Source organism: Thunnus albacares, chromosome 14 (assembly GCF_914725855.1).
Source record: "Thunnus albacares chromosome 14, fThuAlb1.1, whole genome shotgun sequence".
In the NCBI taxonomy this organism is placed as follows: Eukaryota; Metazoa; Chordata; class Actinopteri; order Scombriformes; family Scombridae; genus Thunnus; species Thunnus albacares.
The window spans coordinates 2,995,476-3,019,075 of record NC_058119.1 but is presented as its reverse complement, the minus strand read 5'-3'; the positions used below and the strand labels follow the sequence as shown (position 1 = coordinate 3,019,075).

Below are 23,600 nucleotides of genomic sequence, written 5' to 3'. Positions count from 1 at the left end.
GATTCCTCTTGTGCAGTGCCCCACCCCGATATATCAGAATAATGTCTAATATTAAGCAACCAAAATACACTCAAACAGGTTAAATTATTGAAAACAAACACACATTCTAGAATAAACAAACCAGCCACGTTGCGACATTTGACAACCATAGCACATGGTGGACTTAGAGTAGTCATGGTATGTAAGCATGAATGTGCAGATTCAAGAAGAAAATCAGGTAAAACCGCTGCTTCTCTGGGATGCTGACGTGTTAACAGGAATTAAATAATCGAATGAAGTACCTGCAGTTAATCATATCATTGTGCTCGCTTTCTTGTTTGTGTGCAACTTAGTGCTCCACTCTGACTGGACATGAGTTCAAACTAATGTAGACATTCTGTGTGTGTGTGCGTGCGTGTGTGTGTGTGTGTGTGTGTGTGCGTGTGTGTGTGCGTGTGTGTGTGTGTGTGTGTGTGACATTGTGAATCGTGTCTGCAGACAGTGACGTCAGAGTAAGGTCAGAGTAAGGTCAGAGACAGCGAAATACAACTGATGTGTCATCAGCAGGTCACAGTGACGGAAAAAAGCCAGCTCAATTTGATCCCTGGACATGTACTCACAGGTGTGCACACACACGCACACAAAGCTATAAATACAAGCCAGCGTATAGACTTATTTCAGCTTTTGCGGATATCATTTTGGATCAAACCCTAAGCAATAAATGAGTCATAGTGGGAAAACAGTTGAGTGTCCTACAGTGGAACATTAACTCAGCTTATAACTTTTACCTGAGTATATTATCTCTCTTTCAACTGAGATATTTCCATAAACACCGTTAGTCAGATTTCTAATGATTCTGACACACAAATTTCATGTGTACATGAATAACAGTGCAATGTGCTGTTCCACCGTTCCCCTCTGAAGCCCTCCACAGAGCCACTTGACATTCTGCAGGGTGAGGACACTTATTGCACATAACCCAAATGGAACTGGAGCACACAGCTTCACTTCATTTACTAAGTGTAAGCACCAAATGCCTTACTTTCTTTTTGGAATCTGACAAAGATAAAACAAAGCATACATGACATCCATTTGAACCCCCCAGCAAATAAAGAAAAGCCTGTGTGCTCCACTTTCCTTTTGGACTGTGTTACCTAAACACTCTCACTCATCCTTCTCAAAGAGCACCGATCCACTCATTTGAGGATACACTCCACATAATGTTCTTTTTTTTGTAATCATTTTTATTTTGAACTTTTAGAACAAGTACACAAACACAGCTAAGAGACTGCTACACACAGGTCAGAAGCCTCTAATGTCCATAGATGAGTACAAGCTGATGTTTTCTGTACACCGTCACAGTCCATACCTCACCATGAAAATGTGTTTCAGATTAACTGTACATTGAGCCACACCCAAAAGGAGCAAATAAATCAACATACACAACAATACTTAACTGCAGCCAAGTCAATCTGTATCTGATATAATCAATAAAGGGACCTCCCAGATTCACATTATGAGTCAGATGATTCCCAGTAAGCACCAACTGGGATTTCAATATTGATTCCTTGTTGAAAATTGGGTGTTATTTGGTCTGAACATCTAAGAGCTCTTTTCGCCCTCTTTTCAACCAGCTAAAAAGCAGTTACAACATCAATGTGTCACAAATCACAAATTGGTTTCATCATTTTGATATTTTGTTCAGTTGTAGCTTGAAAGAGAGATGATGAAAGAGGTGAAATGTGGTCTGTATGAAGACGCAACACATTTAATGTTTCATATAAAATGACATAAATATGCAATTATATAGTAGGGGTGGAGCCAAATTGTGATACGCACAGAAAAGCATAAATAGTGGGTTTTTACAAATATTTGTTTCGTACAAATAATTTTGAAATGATTTGTTTTCAGGAAGAAGAAATAAGCGCAGGTCGTGTCTCATAGCATAGCAAGGTTTACATGGCTGTCTCCGTCCCTCTCCTCTGTTCTGCTCTGCTGTCTGTCTCTATGTCACAAATGTATTAATAGCTGCAGGTCTGTGTGTCTGGCAGAGCTGAGCTTTGGATGAGTGGTCAGCACAGTCATCTGTGGTCTGGCAGACTGGGGTTTGAGACCCAGTGTGGGAAACCTCCTCCGCTAGACCATATTTCACTGGGATTTGCAACAGTGAAATTTTTCATTTTCTACAATGTGCAAATAATAGCATATCGTCATTTTGGAGCCTAACTAAGAAACCACATCCAAACGTCTCAGTTGAATGCCAGTATTGCAAATCCCAGTGAAATATGGTCTAAATGTGAACGTTTAATCGTCTTTAAATAGTCAGCGAAAAAACGTTCACTTGTGAATCTGCTTCGAATGTCTATTCACCAGTGATCGTAGCCGTTTAAATGTCTAATGTCTCCTCCAAATAAAGACAGGAAACCATAAATATCACTGAGCCTCTTCTTAAAACACGGAGGGGAGGATGATTTCATTCTCTTAAATGACCCTTTTAGCTATACAAAACGTTAAAGCCTGCTGTCTCATCCAGCAGTTTTAGGGATATTCAGAACAACCTAAAACAGCAAGTCCACAGTCTTTCCCAGTAAATGGGATATTTCCTCAACAGGTTTTTGAACTGTTGAGGAAAAAAAAAAAGTCAGGGTCCCCTCACCTCCATTTATATTTGTCACAAATAGATGAAACCAATGCAAAAAGTCTGGTCTTTGAATGCAAAGCATGATTTTAAACTGTAGAAGCTGAAGTCTAGCATTAATGGAAAAGTCTTTGATTCCCTCCATCCAGTCATCAAAGCTCATCAGATATCCCCAAACACCCCTTAATCCTGGATTCCTTGAGATGACTAGAGGAGGTGGGCTGTGTAACCTGAGAAACAGACAGTATTTTGGAGGTGTAATGTCTATCAAAGTTTACTTGCAGGTAACAGAACAACATGACTATGAGCAGGGAGACTAAATTTAGACTGTAGCTGGCTGAAAGAGACATTTCTTGTTGATGTACAGTAGAGGGCTCTGACCAGGCTCAAAATTGTTGGATTATACTGAAAGATGTTTCTAATATTTTGCCCCCCTCATGTATGTAAAACATTAGAAACACCTTTCAGTATAATGTATAATGATGATGATAGTAATGTCTTTATCGGTCACTATTCCACTAACCCTAGAATTTAAATCATAGGCACAATAATAGTGTCTCTGTGCAGTTGATTAGAGTTGATCAGTAACTTTTCAGACTACATGCCATTTCTAACATGATATGTAGGCCTGTTCTGTAGAGAGAGCAAAAGCGTGGGAAACAGTGCTCCTGTAGCAGTCAGTGGGGTTATTCATTAAACTCAGTGGTAACTTCACTCTGGTTCGGACAAAGTGCCGCCAGGTGATTGGAATTGTTTCATAAATTCATAGAGAGTCAGATTACCGTCAGTGTATTCCGAGTAGTTGCTTAGGTGACAACCAATGAAATAATTATGCTTATTAGATGTCGCATGTGTCTTTCGTGCTGCCACTCATTACGAATGCATGTAACTCCAGTCGACTGTGTTCAAAACACAACGGAGAGCAGATGAGCTGTGAGCTTTTCATATGTCGTCACAAAAGCTGTCCACATGTTAACCTGTGAGAGCTAAACTAAACTAAACACTGGTGTTAAAATCTATCAACAAGAAATGAGATCATCCACAAACTCCCATCTCTCCGTATTGTAGCATTGCCTCTTTAGATTTAAGTTATATAATTTAAATTAATACCAAGATTGATCTATATGTTACATTATAAGCAGTAAAATGTTAAGTTTGTCCTGAGGGTGGTTTTAGGAGAAAGACATTCAAAATAAAAGAGATCGGAGATATGAATGAATGCACTCAGGGAATATCATTGCAATGTGCCTGCTAGATAATGAGATACCCTTTATGCAAACGTGACATTTGGTCCAAGGTGCGGTGCTAGGGGAAAGTCATGGAGTGTCCATGATGGAAAGGATTTATTCTTTGAGGAGCATTAATATGCTGAATAGGCAAACTGCCAATTTGATTTTGACATTTCTCATGTGGAAAGAAACTTTGGCCTGGTTGTGGCTCTAGAGAAAAGGTCAGGGGGTCATCAGAGCAGTTAAAGACACATGGTGGCACATTGCAACATGCAGTCTGCTCAAAAGCCATGTGTGCTCCAGTTCTCACCAAACACACAAGAAATAATAAGTGCGTATTATATAACTTGCTACCTAGAGGGGAAAGAAATAGAGAGAGCAAGCTAGATAAACCTCCAGAGAAGGTTGTACGATGTACTGCTGAATGTTGAAATTAAGCTGTCGATGGTGAAATATCATTGTCCAGAGTAAAATACTGCAGTTGCAACAATATTTTAAAAGATTAAAGCATAGGAGAGAATACTACCATAGCTGTAACTCAAGTGTTCAAATCTCAGGTAGAAATTAACTACAAGCAACCATGTGCATCATGTGCAAGCCCCACACTACTATAACATGAAGGTTTGTTCATGAATACCGAACAATAGAAGATAAAAGAAGATATTATTACTAGTGAACTGATACACGTGCATATTGTGCATGTTTGACAATATTTGTCAATATATAATTTACTGTCAAACAGAACATCACCTCATTAGAAATGGAGCAAATGAGTGCCTTCACTCCCTTTAACTCATCTGGGAGACAATGGAGTGGATCACACTGTACAAATGACAGACTGTGTGTTCATATCATGTGTTATATACAGTCACCATAGGACTATCAAGCACATACAACTATAATCAAACAAGCCCCTTTAAAGGACTTCTCAGTCTTTCAAGTATGTCTTAAAACAACAGTCAGGAGCCCAAATGAACATTAAACATGTTTTTCTTGCTGTAATCATTCCTCCTGTTCATACTGACCATTGGAAGATCCCTTCATGATGTACTTACAATGGAAGTGATGGGGGACAAAATCCACAAGCCTGTGTAAAGATGTCTTTAAAAGTTTATGTGAAGCTAATATGAAGCTTCAGCGTCCAAATGAGTCAAATCAAGTAGATATCTTTGAACGTTAGTCTTTTTAGTGCCAAAGTCCCTCTTTTTGTTACTATACTTCCACCATAGCTCAACAGGGAAACACTGTCCGAGGAAACACAAAGAGGGAATTTGATGCTAAAAAGACTGTAAATGTGGCAGATATCTACTTGATATGACTAACTCAGACTGCTGAAGCCTCATATAGGCTTCAGATACATTTTTTAATGACTGTGTGGACACACTGTGGATTTTGGCCCCCATCATTTATACTGAAAGTACATTAGAAGGGGATCTTTGAACAGCCAGTATGAACAGTAAAACTGTGGACTTATCCTTTAAAGTCCTGACAAAAACAACTGTCCTGCATAATATCTGACAGATTTGAGTGTGCAACAACAGGCAAGTCTTCACATGATGTCCATGAGAACCAGCACAAAACTGTCAATATTCTATTTGTAGCACATTAAAATTCACTTTACAAATGATATCAGCCAGATATTTTAGGTCCTAATTCAGATAGTAATGACTACAGGCTTTCATCTTAGCTTTTAATGTTGTTGCAGGTCCCATTCAAACATTTAGGCAACTACATATGTATCTTACCTCATCTGAGACCTTCAGTCTGCCAAGATCTACCAACAGACCACATGGATCCACCTTTTAAACATGCATAAATCCACCTTCTGTACATTCAAATCCACATCAAAACCCAAATCCACCTGGATCCTCAAGGCTGCTACTAAACCCAGCATAGCTCTCCAATTGTCAGCGCAGGATCGAAATATCTCCCATCCCTTTCTTTAGATGCCCCTCTATCATTCTGAAGCCCTTTGTCTGTCTCAGCCATACAGTACAGCTAGCACTGATCCCAGTGTGTGAGTTGTTTGTCTAAATGGCCAGTAGACTTCCTTCAATTCTTTCCCAACTTAGTTTTCCTGCCTGTGTTGGTTGGTTTCCCTGCACTGAGCTAAATATAGGGACCACACAAGGTAAAGTGGAAAAAAGCAGAGCAGGAAATGTATCACAATATGCTTGTGCGCACGTTAGTGTTTGTTTCGGCGCGTCTTCCTGTCTCAAATCTGAGCAACATTCATGATAACTTAACCCAGTAAATGCCCTGTGACATGCATGGTTATAACCCGGCAAAGTTTAAGTGACTCATTCTTTAAAGATTTCTGAGTAATATTCTACATCACAGCTTAACAAGTAGGGTAAAGTGCATATGTGTGTGTATGTGTGTGTGTGTGAGTGCGTGCGTGTGCGTGTGTTCCTGCATTGTTGCTCTGTTCTTGTGTGAGAGGGTCAACCCATCCCATATTCCACTCTAATGACGTTGCACACATTGTTTTGTCTCTCTGGGCTTCTAAAAATGTCTGCCTAAACAAAAACACTGACTGCACATCCTGCTGCCTGGCTGAACAAAAAGAATTCAACTCCAGTTCTTATTGTCTCTCACACATTTTCAGTAAGGTCTTGTATGACTGCTGTAGTGCACTGGACTTTAGTGAGTTATTTAGAACAGGGTCAAATTGGTTTAAGTTTATTGATTCCACAATTTACACTGCCTGGTGTGGTGAAGGTGCTATGAAGGTGCTATGACCCAAATTTCAAACTTGCAAAGGATTTCTTAAAGGATCAGTTCACATTTTTCAAGTAAATGTATACATTTAAAGAGTTACACTGTGCAGAGCAGCAGCTTTAGTGCTCAGTGTCTATACAGAATGTGTTCAGGCACAGTATTTATAGGTCAGGTACATTGTGACGGTGCTCAGACCCCAACATACAATCACAGTAGAAGTTATTTGAGTAAAACGGGGAAAAAAATAGACTTGAAGTGTAAAAATAAGCTAGAACAGATGAAGTGCTCTCTGTAGACACAGTGTTATTGGTCCTCCTGTTCATACAGGCTATGGAGAGATCCCCTCGTTATGTGATACTAATGTAAGAAAAATGCCCAAAATCCATTTTTAAGTTCAGCTGAAGCTGATATGAGGCTTCAGCTGACTGGCTTAGCCAAATCATGTTCAAGTCTTCCACAGTTAGTCCTCTTTCCCCCTGTCATATCAAAGGTTTATCAAGTTGTTATGGCTATTGTGGTAGTATAATATCGCCATCTTCCAGTATACAGCCAGCAGATACACAGAAACACTGGCTGTGTAGTGATAGCAGCATGTCAGCAGTCCTCCATCATGTCAACACTGGATGTGTTCAGTCACAGTACTGCTGTTAGTACTGCCAGATAGGACTGACAAAAAGTAGCCCAGTCATAGACCCCGTCATAAAAGTAGCCCAGTTTTTACATATACCACTCCTATTGCCTCTGGTCTTCTATTTGTCTGTATAATTAGGCAATAATGAAACATTTATATGAATTATATAAATTATAATAGGTTTAGATTTTAGATGATGTTAAATTTAAAGGTTCTATATGTAGGTTTCAGAAATTCCATCTCATTAGTGACACCGGTGGCCGTTAAGTGAGCTGCAGTCAGCATCCCGTTGCTAACGCTTGAACGGTGGTGCAAGACTATTGCAGGTGACGTCTTCTTCCTCGCTTACACTTCTCATAATAACATAAAAGATCTCTAATGTTGTGTTTTGTACCGTGCTTCAGCAAAGCATAGATAGCGAGACGAGTCATTTCGGGGGGGTTGTGACGCTCAAAAAAATATATCCACTGATTTACAGACATCTCTTTCACAATGTAAGTCTATGGGAAAAAGTCTTTTTGGGTCCAATAGCACGAGACATTGTAATTACATGGTTTGGCCGCTATGTCAAATTGGCTTCAAAGCCCAGCGCTGTTCCTGTATTCAGCTCTACATCCATGGCTCACACACAAACACACACAGACCTTCTGTGCTGTGGCTGTTGGCTGGTAGCGATTCGCGGGTCAGTGTTTTTTAATACCCGCACCCACCCGACCCATTATGAGAACCAGTCTGCACTACCCAACCCGCTAAAATATGTGTTAATCAACCACCTGAACCCGACTCACAAACCACCACCATTACCAACCGTGTTTACTAAACACCGGTAGGCTCGGCAAGCTGTGGCCAGGGAGCAACGCACTGTGATTTTGTCGTGAAATGTGTGGTGGTTGACTGAGGCAGCTAACCGTCTTAACCCCCCCAAAAAACAAAGGTACTGTAGCCAGAAATGGTGATAGCTGGCATGGTTAGGCAGCTAGCCACTAGCTAACCTGGTGGGTAGCAGAGCTGGTGAGCTAATATCTGCAGGGTGTTTCTATTCAGATAGCACTGTATTTGTTGTGGTGGGTGCCGGTTGTTTGTTGATGGTAGCAGGAGAGAGGCAAGGCACTTGGGAGCGCGCAAAGATGTACCATCTTTTGGATTTTCCGGCCCGCGTCGTTCACATAGAAATCACCCTCCACAGGCAACTGAGAATGTTGGGGAAGGTCTCAAGACAAAGCCAAAGAGCCATGTCGACTGACAAGGTAGAGTAATACTACAGGATTTTACACAAATATGACTCTGCATAGTTTTATTTATTGTGACATCGGCGATCATTACAAAAAAGAATGTGAGAAAGTTGTAGTTTTGCTGAAATACAGCCAGCGTTTTCAGCCCATATACATTGTTTGCTAAGCATTTGAATGTGGAGCATGTGTGTAATAGAATGTTGGCGATATGATATAGGCTACAGTGCACATAAAGGGTGCAAAGTTGCACATTTTCAAGGTTTATTTGGTGTGAGACTGACAAAGACTGACCAAACTTTTTGACTTGAGATGAATTTTTTTATTTGCATGCTAGCCTGAGATGGAAGTAATATCAGACCTGCAGAATAACTTTGATTTTATTTAATCAAATCATGGTTTTTGTTATTGTTGTACCCAACTTACAGTAGATCTTCTTTGTCTTTAACCGCATAAAGCACTCAGGCATTAGCTTAACGGATTGGTGCCACCAGCAATAGCTGCACTATTAGTATGCATATGTGTTCACACCTTTACCAGCCACAACCAGTTTCCCCAGACAGTCTTCCTTCCTTCATGCATGTCAATTGCATATTCAGCTCTAACAACTGTGACAACAACCTGAATTGTTTGCGCAAGTTTGCAGGTACTGGCAGAATATTAAGAATATGAGGGAGCTGAGTACACATCATGTCAAGTCTTTCATTTCTCCATTAAAAGCTTCCTATTACAGTCTACAGTAAGTTACAAAATGAGGGGGTATAGTGTTTAATTAGTCTCAAGGTAAACCTAGTGCTGCTTTAACATAAAAAGTTTTCGCTCATGAACATCTGTTGTAAGTGAAACAGAATAATAATTGGAACAAGAAAAAAGTTAGTTTCAGTTTTGTTTTAATAAACTGAAATGACATTTGGTTTAGACGATCATAAGTTATGTCTGATGCTGATGCTGTATTCATGTCATATAGGTTGGATGATAGAGATGGAGAAATTCCCATGTAAACAACTTGCAAATGTGAATTCATCAAGAAGGTGAGCATGATTACAGAGTTGGTCATGTAAAGATTAAAACACTGTGCAGTGACAATATAATACAATATCAATTAAATGTGGGTTTCATTACATTGAACGTCAGTCTTTGGCTGATGTGAGGTGTCCATGTTTGTTTAGTTTTCAGTCACTTCAGTGTCTAGTCAGATATATCAGAGCTTTCAGAAAAAAAAAAAAAAAATCCTAGTTGTAACTGCAACTTCGACGTCATAAATTCATAATTTCAATAACTCTGTTATGACATGAAGGTGGTATCAGCCTACTGAACTCACTGCAGTGTCAATCTCGTCCTACTCAGATGAGAGGAGGGGCTGATTTATTGGAATATAGTATAACTTAAATTAGTGGAAACCACCCAGATAGTACAAAAAGTAGCCTAAATTATCACAACCCATCCGAAACAAAATTTCCCTGCCAGAGTAGATGAAAAGTTCCCAGAAAACTGATTGAAACTGAAACAAATTTGATCCTTCAAATGCACATGAGATGGATGACTGAAACACGTTGCTGAAACACGTCTGGTACAAACAGCCTGTATCATTTGTATCTATTTGTTGTATTGTTGTCCATCTGACAAATGTGAGTTCAATATTTACTCTTCATTTCCTCTCTGTATTGGTCTCCACCAGATATACTATATCAGGGTCTTTAGTTTGCTAACTTTTTTAACCAGCCACTCATTTACTTTGTCTCTGTGACATTGCAACAGCCTAGGGAGGATGTGGACAGCCATGTGCTACATCTGTGTCACCGCATTTCTCACCAGCGAGGAACGTCACCGCATTCAGTTTGTTTCGTTGGAAAGCATGACCAAACCAGACTTACTGCTATCGGCAGTCAGTCATACACCGGGGGCCAGATGCATAAACAATGCATACACACAAAAACCATGCATACACCACTTCCTGCACACTAACTGGTATAAACATAGAATGTGCGGTGAGAATGTGCACAGCTCACACATTCTTCAGACCAGGCGTACACAGGGTGATGTGATGAGGTGGAGATGAAATATGAGGTACCAGAGAGAATCTTTTTGTAAAACGTTGTTTAGATTGATAACCAACTGCACTGATTGTTTGAGGGTTCATAAAATGCCAATCAAAGGCACATTTATGAATGTAACGTTAATTAATTACTTTTGTGTGACTAATTTTATTATTCTTTAATTCACAAAGGAGTCCACATTTTATTTTGGCCTTAATATTCTTATTTTATCGTTGGTTTAGATATGAGAACTACAAACTACTCATTGATTATATTTCTGACATATCACTGCTGACGATGGTTTACAGTCCATGTGATGATTAATGATATGGAGGGTAAAAAGAGCCACACAGCCATCTGTAATTGTTGTGCATAATAACAGTTGTTCTGCTGTTGGAGAACCTCACCGGTGCAACACAATCAGGTGAAACAGCACTTCTTCTTTCCTGTTTGTTTCATTGATAGGTGTATAGATGGGTGGAGCAGGTGGTGAACTGATATGAAAATGGCTAGTCTGTCCATCAGGGCGTGTCTTCATCCATTTATGGCTAATTATGGGAGTGGAAAAGAATGCATTTGCATATTTTTGGCTTTGTGCGTACACAGAGTTTTATGCATCTGGCCTCAGGTCTCTGTGGTAGTAGAAGCATTACCTCAATGTTAATATTAAAAGATACCGCTTAATAGAGCTTTAAATAACTCTTTATATGAACTAACATGACACAACCTAACAATGGTCAACTTAAGATTTCCGTTCAGCCTTACTGTGGCCTTTGTCCAATGAGATATAAACTTTACTCTAGTGTCTAATTATACAATCCACTACAATGACATGCTGCTAAGAGGCATGACCCTGACCACTCACTCAATGCCAAGCACACATACATTCCACTGTTGGTATGGAACCTTGAATTATACTGATTATGATTATGATTCAGTTTTGTTATTTATTTTAGGATCAGATGTAAGAAATAAACATTCCTGAAAAAGACACAGTTGTGTAGTTAGCACTGGAAATCAAGTTTGAACTAGAAAACAAAATATGTGATACACACAATGTAGCTGTATTTAACAAAGCAAACATATATGTAAATGTAAGTTATACTGTTTCATCAGTGTTAAATGTGGCAGCAGAAAGACATCATAATTACAATACCAAGTGTTTTGGCAAAGCTGAGAACATTTTCTGTTAATCCTGGGAATTATCACTGGGGTTAGATGAGTGTCAACCTGCATTCTACTTTAATCTTGACAATCACCCGCCAGGTTTCATCTTCGGCTTCACTGGTAAACCTACAATGATGCTGTTTTTGTCATCATACGCTCGCCACCATCCAACAAACTTCATCAACAGAAAATACAAATGATACAGTACAGTGCTGGGAAGTGCAATGCAGAAACACACCAAAAATGGAGACAACATTTCAAAAAAGCCCACAGTGTCACCTGCTTTGTGGCAAAATATGTCAAAATACAATAAACCGGAACTTGAAGATTCACACCCAAATACAGTTGTTGTAATTCATAGCTGAAAGTTCTGTTCTCCCTACACACACACACACACACACACACACACACACACAGCAGTGTTTAGGGATGCACTTACCTTTCTCTGATCCACACAAACATTACTGCCAGGTGACCTCTGCCACGTAAATCATGATCCTGTATTATCTGTGCTCACAGGGACAGCCAGTGATACACAAAATCCTGCTTTAAGTGCTGGGGGTTAACTCTGTCTGTCCAATAACTTCCACAAACACTCTCCCTCTGTCTTTGTCACACACACACACACACACACAGTCTATTAATAGATTCAGAGTTTACTGGAAACAAAGGTTGGTGTGCAGGACAGCTCTGCAAATATCAGTGTGTAGCCTTGCAACAGATAGAGACAGAGGGGAGGAGACAGACGAAGCAGGAGAGACAGACAGACAAGGAGGAAAATAGAGAGAGGAAAAATGAGATTAACACTGTCACACTACATCCAACTTTCCTTCCAAGACACGCACATCATCATTTGCACAGAGATCATTGTCAGGTAAATGCAGAGTTTGCGACGGAAAGTTCATTCTTGACCCTATAAACAGTAGTTGGCAAAACAATCTCATCACAAGAGCCATTTCTGTAGCTTTTGATCATATCCCATAATCTTCCTTAACTGATGGACTGTAAGCCAACAAGGATGATAGTTCTCAGAAAGTGTTCAGAAAAGTGGAAATTTTAACATTTACAGTTCCATGGTAACTGTGAAAACTGCATCTGCTGAGGAAGAATATATATGTATATATATGTATATGTATGTATGATGTATGTATGTACAGACACGTGTATATATATATATATATATATATATATATATATATATATATATATATATATCAATAAACAGCTTTGCCTTTAAAACAGCAGCAGTTCTTCTCGGTTCACCTGCACACAGTTTATCAGGTAGTTGGCAGGTTGGTTGTTCCTGCATCTTGGAGAAGTTGCCGCAGTTTTTCTGTGGATTTAGTCGTCTCAGCTGCTTCAATCAATCAATCAATCTTTATTTATATAGCGCCATATCACAACAGAAGTCATCTCAAGGCACTTTTCACATAGAGCAGGTCAAGACCGTACTCTTTAATTTACAGAGACCCAACAATTCCCCCATGAGCAGCACTTGGCGACAGCGGTAAGGAAAAACTCCCCTTTAACGGGTAGAAACCTCAAGCAGACCCCGGCTCTTGGTGGGCGGCCATCTGCTTTGGGTTGAGCTTCTGTCTCTTCATATAATCCCAGACTGACTCCATGATGTTGAGATCAGGGCTCTGTGGGGGTCAAACCATCTGCTGCAGGACTTCTTGTTCTTCTTCTTGTTGAGGATAGTTCTCTAGGATTTCGGGGTTGTTGTCATACTGCAGAATACATTTGGGACCAATCAGATGCCTCCCTGATGGTATTGCATTATAGATAAGAATCTAAACATCTTAAGTGCCTAAAAATTTTTCCATAGTAGTTTTAGCCATTTGAACAAACAGCTTTTCTATTTGGCCAAAAGGCTTGTAAGTGAGACTCAAGCCTACTAGCCAGATATGGACATGCTCTGTAGGACCAAAAGTTGTCCTCTCACATTGTCCAACATTTGTCATAACGGCTAAAGAAAAAGGTGCAGGATGCAGGATTGTATTCCTTTAACTTGAGATGTGTTGTGCATTCTCAAATGTTGTGTATTGATTAACTTTAATTTATTTTCAGTCACTCAGTGGTTTGTCATTAACAAAACTAGAATACTATTATTAGCTTTGTTCACAGAAAGTGGTGATAAGGCTGGTATGTGACCTTGTGAATGGTGCATGTGTCACACACTGCAGCACCCTCAACCGAAACCTTACAAGAACTCCAGTTCTTTCTCATTTGTCTCAAGAACATTTCCTTTCCTCTTGTATCTATATGTTCATAAAAGAGAAGGATCTCACATCTTCTTACATCCACTCCATTGACTTGATCACATTGACAATCACACCACTTTGCCTTTTGTCTGAAAATAACTCTGTGTTCTGTCTGAATACACCATCAGAGAGCTTAAATATACCAAACTCTGCTTTCTCAGTCTGTTTAGAAAAGAGAAGGCAAAGAAAGAAATAGTCAGAAGTGGTGCAAGTAGAAATGTTTTGGTGTAAATACAAGTATTACGAGCGGACAGAGGAGCGCCGATTATTGAAATCTTTGACCTGCCTTTCCAGGAATGTTCCTCAGTGTAACCACCAGTTGATTGGTCTTTATGTTTGTAGTTTGGATAAGGCTAAATAAAAGTCACTGACACAGAAACACCAGGCACAATGAAGACACTCTGGCACCTTCCTAAAGGTTTTGTAAATGTCATACATAACACATAATATAATAACATTTTGAGGAAAAACACTACATCTATCATTCAGTGGCATGGCTGCAGATAACACAGAGAACGATAAGATCAAGTTTCAAGGAAATGTTTTCTTGTAGATATTAGGCCTGACATTCTCTACGTATGTCAAGATTTGATTTGGGTTCAGGCCAGTACAATTGCAAAACTACTCTTTGAATTTTTCATTTCCCTACCTTCTCTTAATGTCTGACCACCATTCACAGTAGCATAATCATTCATATCCATCTATACAATCCATATCATAATATATGACAAGTGTCATCTGTAGCATATCATATGAGCTGTAGCTAATTAACATTAATTCCATAGAAACTAAAATCAGACTTGGCTGTTGTCTAGTTAATGAGCCTGAGATCATCTGCAAAGTAAAACACGGTCGGTAACACCAAGGTATGATTGCGAGTGGGCTGTGTTAGGGGTGGATGTGTGGAGAAAAAATAATTTCTTCTAGCTTGGGGTCAATTCACAGTTTGGTTTTGGAGATTGGAACACAATCTCTCAACATATGGAGTCACTCTTTATTTTCTAATCTTATTCTTATCATTTTCTGAGGTGAGGTTGGCAGGACACGGCATGTCTCGCTCATAGTTGTGGCACAAATAATACTTGTTCCCATGTGTTCATGGGCCCAGGAGTAGCATGATACATAGGAAATCCAAACCTCCATTGAACTGGAGTCCAGACAGACAATGCAGAATACTTCCCCTTCACTCTCCTCATCATTTGCTCTTCTGTTATGTACTTTCTTCTTGGTTTGGGTTTGGATTCAGTGAAATTCATCTTCTTCTTACACTTGAATCCAATGGCTCTGTCCTTCTCCAGCTGCAGAGAGTTTCAGACAGGTGTATCAGTTATGACTGCTGTGGTTCTTCTCCTTTTCCCTTTCCCTGTCCATCCATACTCACTGTGTGTGTTGATGTTTGGTGTGTTGCTGCCTCCACACAGTAGTTGGGTTAGTCGGAGGCAGTGAAGCTCAGCAAACACTCTCACTAGTAGGAGCCCACTGTGTTGAAGCACTTTGCATTTTTACACAGTGACGTGCGATTGTTGAGTTCTAAACACTCATTCACATCTGGGGACAGAGAAGGAGAGAGAGATGCTTGAAACATGACAACATGTTCCAAAGTTATGTTGTTTGTATTGATTGTGTTTTGTGTGTGTTCTCTTACCAATGCAGGCCATGCAGGACAGGTTCAGGGTGTATCCATCAAAGCAGTTGCAGGTGGTTCGGACCAATCACCGTCGCGAGGTAAGAAGGCAATAGACAATTTTTTATGAAAGTGTCTGCCGTTTTCCAAACAGTTTCCATGGACGACTTCTCAGATGGTTCTGTGTAACAAACCATCTGGCACGTCAGGTTACAAAAATGAGTCTTGGCAGAGGAACTTTGACGAGTAAACTATGAGTCACCAGTTTGTCTTTTGGCAGGCAAAGAGGGATCATCACAGACCATGTGCATGGTTATGTCTTGTTTCTGATTGGTGCAATTCAGATGTTATAGTTGTCCCCGGTCTCCCCTACAGCTTTTCAAAGTTTGTAATTTTCTCTTTGTTAAAGAACTGTAGTTCATTTAGTTCAATTCAGTTGCAATAGATTCCAGTGACACGTTTTCACTATTGAAGGAAAACCTGAAAAAGGTTTTGACTAAAACTAAACTTTTTGTGCATGTTGTAATAACTCTTTCACAATTTCAACATTTTACACATTGTGCAAAAGCAAAAAATTGAGAAAACAGAGTCTTGCTGATGTCAGTTTCAGTAGTTGGGATCTCCCAGTTAAACTTTCACTTGTGATGTAATCTTATCGACTTGGTCACTATAAATCAGGACTTTCAGTATTTGGAGAAAGTAATTATTGTAGGCAACATCTGTCAGATACATATTTATTTAACATTTCATATCTCCTGCTTTTCTTCTCATTTTGTTTTTACAGTTTGTGCACATTAATCAGGGCTACCACTCAATGGTGAGGTGTTTCTGTCTGCTCAGCCAACAGATTAACCAACTTAATCTTTGACTTTTAGTTATTTATAACTCTTTAAATTCATTTCAATGTAGCTTTCAGCTTATAACTAAAGCTTTAATAAAGCTTTGATAAGCAAATTCAATATTTCTGTAAATGATGATACACTGGAAGATACAGTATAAAGTCCTGAATAACCTTTGCAATGATAACAGTCTGGAATGCAAGTGTCACATTTTGCAATGCAACATGTTTCAAACAGTAAAAACTGACAGGCCAGCCAATGTAAATATCACAATTTGTGGTTTATTACCAAGGGGTTTAATGTACATTGTAATATGAATTCATAGAAAAAGCTATTTATTCATGTACAAATTACAAATACAACAGCTGTTTTCTCCACTCTTTTGTTTAAATGTACACAAGTTTCTTCTCTCCCATCGCTGTCCCATAGCAGCTTTGCAACCTGGCAAGACTTTGCAGTGAAACGCAGATAAGAGAAGTATGAAAAATAAAACAAATGTTCGTTTCAGTCTCAACACATAGACACAGGGGGAGGAAGATGGGAAGGAATACCAGGTAACAAAAAAGTCTTAGCTCTTTGTATGAAACATAAAACTCATAGTTAGGTTTTTAGTACATCAAAATGTGCATACTGCTATTTGGTGGTGCTGTAGTGTAGAAACAAGCTTTTGTTGACGGCAAAAAGAGGGATGGCGATGGAGGAAGAGAGGGAGCAGACAGCTGGCCTCTTCACAGAATTAAATATCCACAATCAGTTTGACTGGGTAGAAAATACAACTGGATCACCCAGCACAAGTCCATAGGGTTTGTCAAAACGTTACATGAATAAAATGGCCTCTGAAAACGCACATAAAACTCCTTTTAAAAACAATAAGAAAACAACTTAAAAAAAGCAACAGACAAAACATACATTTTATACAATTCTGTGTTTCTATTCCCCACATAGGCACCACATAGTAGATTAAGTTGAATCTTCATCTCAAGTAAATTACTGTTTGTTTCATTTAGTGTGTATCTTATACAGTGCAGAATATATGGGCTTGGATTAAGTAAGAGAGTGTGTGTGTGTGTGTGTGTGTGCGCGCGCATGTGAGTGTGTGTGTGTTGTATTTCTATACTTTTAAGGATCAAATGTCCTGTCAGGGATCAAAAAGGTTAGAAAGCTTTGCTTGAAGACAGACTGGTTGATCAACACATCTTTGAGGTTGTAATTTAATATTTATAGTAGCAAGATAATGTTAAAGTTAAAGCAGTTGGGCCTAAACACAGCATTTATCATCCCCTTCATGTAACAGTTATCATTATCAATGCATACAGTATACCATGATTAAACATAAGTGACATCTCAGAATCTACCAAATGTTGAGCTAAATAAAAAACAAAAGAGAGTACATCATATATGTAGGGATGTGATTGGCAGCATAATAAATATGTTGGTTGTAATTTCATCAAGATTCCATAAAGCAGTGGTTCCCAAATGTTTTAGCTACACTAGTTCTGGGGCAATGCTGGTTGGTTAGTCCACTACTTCGGAAATATCTCAGCAATTGGATGGAATCCATGAAATTTGGTACTCACAGCCATGTTCCCGTCAGAATTACTTATATTCACTTGATTTTTCCTCTAGCACCATCATCAGGTCAAAGTTATGATTTGTCTAATACTTTGGTTTATGACCAAGTACCTGCAAAAGGAAATGCCTCAGCTGTACTTTGTGTTTAGTGCTAATTAGCAAATGTTAGCCTGCTAGCATGCTAAAATGGTGAACTTGGTAAACATTACCTTCTAATTATCAGCATGTTAGCATGCTAATATTAGCATTTAGCTCAAGCGCTGCCACAGTATGTGGAAGTACAGCCTCACAGAGCTGCTAGCATGGCTGTAGACTCTTCCTGAATCCATACTACTACATACTGTAACTGTATACCATTATAGTAGTTAGTACTGTATACAAAAACATCAAAAATCAAGGTCTATTTAGCTTTCATTTGCATTTTTCCCTGGACATATGTGCTCCCCCTGCAAAAGCTCTACTCCTCCCATAGATCTGGAGCACACTTATACAGTAGGAAGCGCTTTCTTCATTAGGTTTGGCAATTAATGTTTCAACACTTCATTAGTGTAAGAGGAGGCAGTGGCAGTGACGGGACAGTTACTGTGAATGCTTCTCCAAGCTAACAAATAATTAGGGTCTGTCAAGATAAAGGTGTAGTTCAACATTCTGAAAAGATTTGCTTATTCACTTTCTTATCAAGACTTGGATGAGAAGATGGATATCAATAATGTCTGTGCATTAAATACAGAGCTACAATCATATATAAAAATGACAGTATGTGTTTTTAGGAGGAGTTACATGCTGGGACTATTTAACAAACAGTTGATCCAGTTGATGTGCCTGACAGTTGTTCTGCAAGAAAATTAAAAGGATATTCCAGTGATTTAGTGTTACACTTGCATGAAATTGGGAGACTTGAAAGAGACAGATTTTTTAAGTGGTTGAAGCGGCAGCAGCAGCAGAGGATGTCCTGACTGGTATCCTCTAAAGACACTGGATCCTACATTTCCCATAATGCAAATTAATAGCACCTTTCAATAGATACTCCCTACCTGCCTTAACTCCACACCTTCATTTTGTGGCTCAGGCTTTCTGTTAACAAGTTTGAGTCTCAAGTCAAAGCTGAGATAACCCTTATGACATTATTAGGGTTATCTGATGATGTCATCATAACTCTGATGACATCATCAGGGTTATCCACAGAGGATATAATACAACTGTGGAGTACCCTCTAACACACAGTGATGTAGATCTTTTCATCTCACCTTTGGAAAAAAGAGACTGAGTGTATTTCCCAAAATGTTGAACTATTCCTTTAACAAGCTAAACAAACAAACACGTTACAGTATATTCTGAAATTAAAAAATTACTTGCTCTTTACTAAATAGGCCTTAACATTGGTAGTAATTTATATATTTTTTTAGAAATAGTTTATTGTAAAATATCCACATTGGACAAACACTAAAAAGAGAACAATATATCAAATATAATACAACAGAAGTACTATAAGAACAATCCATAGGGATGTAGCAGAGAAGGGGAATGCAGGAAGTGAGTCACACTGATTGAGGGTGGAGCTGGATCAATGTTTAGGGATTAAGATTAGAATCAGGATTAGATTAATTTCAAGGCAATGTTTCAGGTTTTGTAGGTTTAATTTAGATTTGGGGCAAAGATTAAAATCAGATTGAAGGCTTTCCAGATTTTTTACGTTTAAAGGTACACTCCCTCATTTGACCACACTGCCCCAAATCCCAAATGAACCTCCAGGTCACTGCAGATGTTCAGCTGTGAAGTGTTTTGGGATTTGGGAGTGCTGTTTGATGCTGTAACCAAACCAGGGAGATAAGGTTAGTGTTGAAGATTTGGCAACAACTGAATGTAGCCAGTGAACATCCTCACAAGTATAGTAATACAAGCTTGTGCGTGTGGTTTTAGTGTCTCTTGTCGCCCCCTAGTGTCCATCCATGCTCACTGTGTGTGTGTTGATGTTTGGTGTGTTGCTGCCTCCACACAGTAGTTAGGTTTGTCGGAGGCAGTGAAGCCCGGCAAACACTCACACTGGTAGGAGCCCACTGTGTTGATGCACTTTGCATTTTTACACAGTGACATGCGATTGTTGAGTTCTGAACATTCGTTCACATCTGGGGACAGAGAAGGAGAGAGAGATGCTTGAATATTAACATGACAACATGTTCCAAAGTTTGTGTTGTTTGTGTTTTGTGTGTGTTCTCTTACCAATGCAGGCCATGCGGGACAGGTCCAGGGTGTATCCATCAAAGCAGTCACAGGTGTAACCCTCCTGAACCCGCACACACCGACCGTTCTCACAGCCGTTCAGTATCCCACACTCCTCTGCTCGCAAACCCTCAAATGCCTTGTATGGATCTACATCACAAAAGGACAACAAGGGGTTGTCTTATGAAATCGGTAAGTCACAAATTGAGATATTATTTAAAAAGTTTGGGATTTGGCAGTGAGAGATTTTAGATTTTAGAGTTCACAACCAGTGTATCCTTTTCAATTCACAGATTGTATGTCACTAACTTGTATGGTTTTAGTCTCTGAAGCTAAAGACTAAAACTTTTGATGATACTGAGCTGTAGAACATCTCGGACAGAGGGGTAAATTCAGATTACTAGACTTCAGTCCTCTGCAGGACCCACGTCTGTAGACTGCGTGGGGCACAGCTAGAGGTTTTGGTGATGGCAGATCAAAAAAAAAAAAAAATTCCGATGGAAAATGTCTTACATGTAGGGAGGGGGATCAGGAAAAAACTGGGTTCATGTAAAATCTGGCTGGCTTTAATCCTGGAAAAAGTAGAACTGATCATACTGTACCACTGGCCTTAGCTAGAAGATTCTAATGTGATCTTCAATGTCTAATGTTTTTACCATACATAAATCCCAGCATGGTCCAAAAACATGCATTCAAATTTTAGGTACACTGATCAAATGAATGGTTTACATAACAAGTTGTTAGTTTTATTGTCACAAGATGGCAGCAAAGCGCTATAAAATGTCTATGTTTGTCATCACAGAAGCTGAACCTGCATATTTATGGTATAATATCCAATAATGAAAAGCTCTGCAGTACAGTGGATCACTTCCAGCAGTTTGTAGCACTCATAAATATCCTGCCAAAACTGTAGATGTCGACTATAATACACAATTTATTTGGTACACTGAGCTAAACAACCCTGCAATAGATCTTGCTTTCATGGTAATCTCTCTTCTCAAGAGTAATTAACAATTAAACAATTGCAGACCCACTTCTAATCTACCTTTCCTTGGTAAACTTTTAGGGAAAAATTGCTTTTCATCTAACCAACAATGGCATTTTAGAAAAACTCCAATCTGGTTATCGAGCCAACCACAGCACAGAGACAGCCCTACTGAAAGTTGTAAATGACCTGAGAATTATTGTGGATACAAACAACGTGGCTGTCCCTCTTCTCTTAGACCTCAGTGCAGCATTCGATACAACTGACCACAAAATTTTAATTGACAGATTTGAGAAATGGGTGCATCTCTCTGACCATGTTTTAGCTTGGTTTAGGTCTTATTTAACTAGTAGAAAGTTTTTGTCAACCTGGGTGCTTATGTAACAGAGATGGTATTAAATATGGTATTCCTCAAGGAAGCATTCTCGACCCAGTTTTGTTTTAATTTTATATGCTCCCACTTGGAAACACTATTAACCATCACCATGTCAATTACCATTTTTATGCTGACAACACACGATTGTACATCTCTGTATCACCAAATGACCCCAATGCACTGCATGCTCTCATTGCCTGTCTCACTGACATTTATGTATGGATGGGTAACAACTTTTTAAAACTAAATGAGGAGAAAACTGAAATTCTTTTAATAGGAACCAAAGCAGCAAGAGAAAAACTGCACTCAATGCTTGGTGGTCTTAGCAAACCTAGACCTAGACTCAGATTTTAATTTTAATAGTTATTTTTACAAGGTCATTAAAACATCCTTTTTTTCATCATTAGGAATCTTGCCAAAGTCAGACCTTTTTTAACTCAGAAAATGCTGAAATGCTCATTCATGCTTTTATTACTAGTCATTTATACTGGATTAACTAAAAAGCCTATAAGGAAACAACAGCTAGTTCAGAATGCTGCAACCAGAAAATGGATCACACCACATCACTGCTTGAGACATTGCACTGGCTACCTGTACCTTTTAGAAATGAGTTAAGTTATTTTACTTGTTTATAAAGCTTTAAGTAATCTTGCTCCTCTCTGCATCAGAGATATTCTTTCATTTTATATTCTAGCCAGATCACTTAGGTTTTTTAATCTGGCTTTTAATTTGCAGTAATGTTAGTGTTTTAGTTTTTAAGTTTTATTCATCGGTTTTTATGTAATTTTATCCCTGGTGTTTATTTTATATTTTATTGACTTTTATTTATTTTTAGAATTTTATTGTTTTATTGTTGTAATTTTCAGTCTTTCAAAATTGTATTCATTGTTGTCTATTTTTGTCTGTGTTGTTTTAATCTTGCAATGTGAAGCACTTCGGGCTGCATGTCTATATAAAAGGTTCGATATAAATAAAGCTGTGTTGAGTAGAGTTTCATGAAGGTTATAATGTTCAGGTTTTAAACTGTTTTCAACTTTATGATCATTTTTGAGGCTTTGTGTTGCTGATGTGTTATACTGAGAGGTTTCCACCTCATTTATATCAATAGATTTACTTTTTAACTCCTCCCAGATCACATTTTCAGATCCATCCCTACATTTTCCTGGTTTTAAGTAAATATTCTTAGGCCCCTTTTATTAAACTTTTTTTAGTACTTTTAATAGGGGTTTCAAACATTAACCATGTAAAAAGACAACACCTATTTTTGTCAATGGACCACTAAAGTTTCACTACAGTATTTTTTAAAAATTTGTATCATACTGTATTTATTTATTCAGTGTATAAAAGCACATGTCCTTTGAGGGCAGTGACCCCGGCATCACTGTAGTGGCATTTTAATTCAACTGATGCAGGGAGCCACAGAGGCTATTACTGTCTCTAATCCAATGAACCAACATGTATTACACTCAGACAAAGGAATAAAGGACAAGTAAGGAAATACATTTTGATATATATAACAGACAAATGGTCCTACATTGACACTTGTGTAGGAGTTCAAGTTGTTTAAGTTTTCCATGAAGTTTTGTCTCCTCCTACATGTTAAATACTTTGCAAACAACCTACGAGTGGAAAAACGCTTAACAGGCCAAAACAGCTGTACCAAATCTTGAGGTCCTTTTTTAAACATGTAAGAAATAATCCACAATTTGGTCAAAATTACTTCCAGTGGGCATATTATGTTTTAACTTAACTTGGAAAATTGCTACAAGCAGGTCTTATGTCATCCTGCTTCACCAAGCTTTCATCCAAGACAAAGAAAGTCAGTCCAAATGGCAATAATAGTAACCAAATATCTCAGACTTACACTGTATTGTATTGTATTCATAGTATTATTCATTCAGTTCCTAAACCACTTAACACTGTAGACTCCATTCAGCAGTGCTATCAGTGAGTCACACGCACTTCCAAGAATTGTTTGTACCTTATTTTCTGCTGTATTCTCAATTGTTCAGCTTGGTATCTACTGATGAACACCTGAGAGCACTGACTTAAATCTATATGCACACACACTATTCTTGACCTCAGCCACA

General features: G+C 38.7%; 2 protein-coding genes and 1 long non-coding RNA gene across 9 annotated transcripts in view; 1 reads left to right on the top strand and 2 right to left on the bottom strand.

The window, feature by feature from the left end:
- Positions 1 to 12,667, bottom strand: part of rasgrp3 (RAS guanyl releasing protein 3 (calcium and DAG-regulated)) — a 56,713-nt gene extending 44,046 nt beyond the window's left edge. The window contains exon 1 of one of the 2 annotated variants that reach the window (XM_044372814.1): positions 12,070 to 12,667. The gene's annotated coding sequence lies outside the window, so the exon portion shown is untranslated. Of the gene's footprint in view, positions 1 to 5,591; positions 5,899 to 12,069 lie in introns of those variants that run through there. The other variant, XM_044372812.1, reaches the window with a different exon arrangement.
- Positions 481 to 22,263, top strand: LOC122996969. Its single transcript, XR_006407124.1, has 4 exons — positions 481 to 601; positions 15,548 to 15,619; positions 20,158 to 20,341; positions 21,216 to 22,263. It is a non-coding gene; the product is annotated as an uncharacterized LOC122996969 (long non-coding RNA).
- ltbp1 (latent transforming growth factor beta binding protein 1) overlaps positions 18,706 to 23,600 on the bottom strand; it is a 153,853-nt gene continuing 148,958 nt past the window's right edge. For all 6 annotated transcript variants that reach the window (XM_044372810.1, XM_044372805.1, XM_044372806.1 and 3 more), the window contains 2 exons: positions 20,150 to 20,299; positions 18,706 to 20,055 (listed from right to left, as the gene is read on the bottom strand). In XM_044372810.1, coding sequence (XP_044228745.1) covers positions 19,883 to 20,055; positions 20,150 to 20,299 — 323 coding nt within the window. In that variant the 3' untranslated portion in view covers positions 18,706 to 19,882. The remainder of the gene's footprint in view (positions 20,056 to 20,149; positions 20,300 to 23,600) is intronic.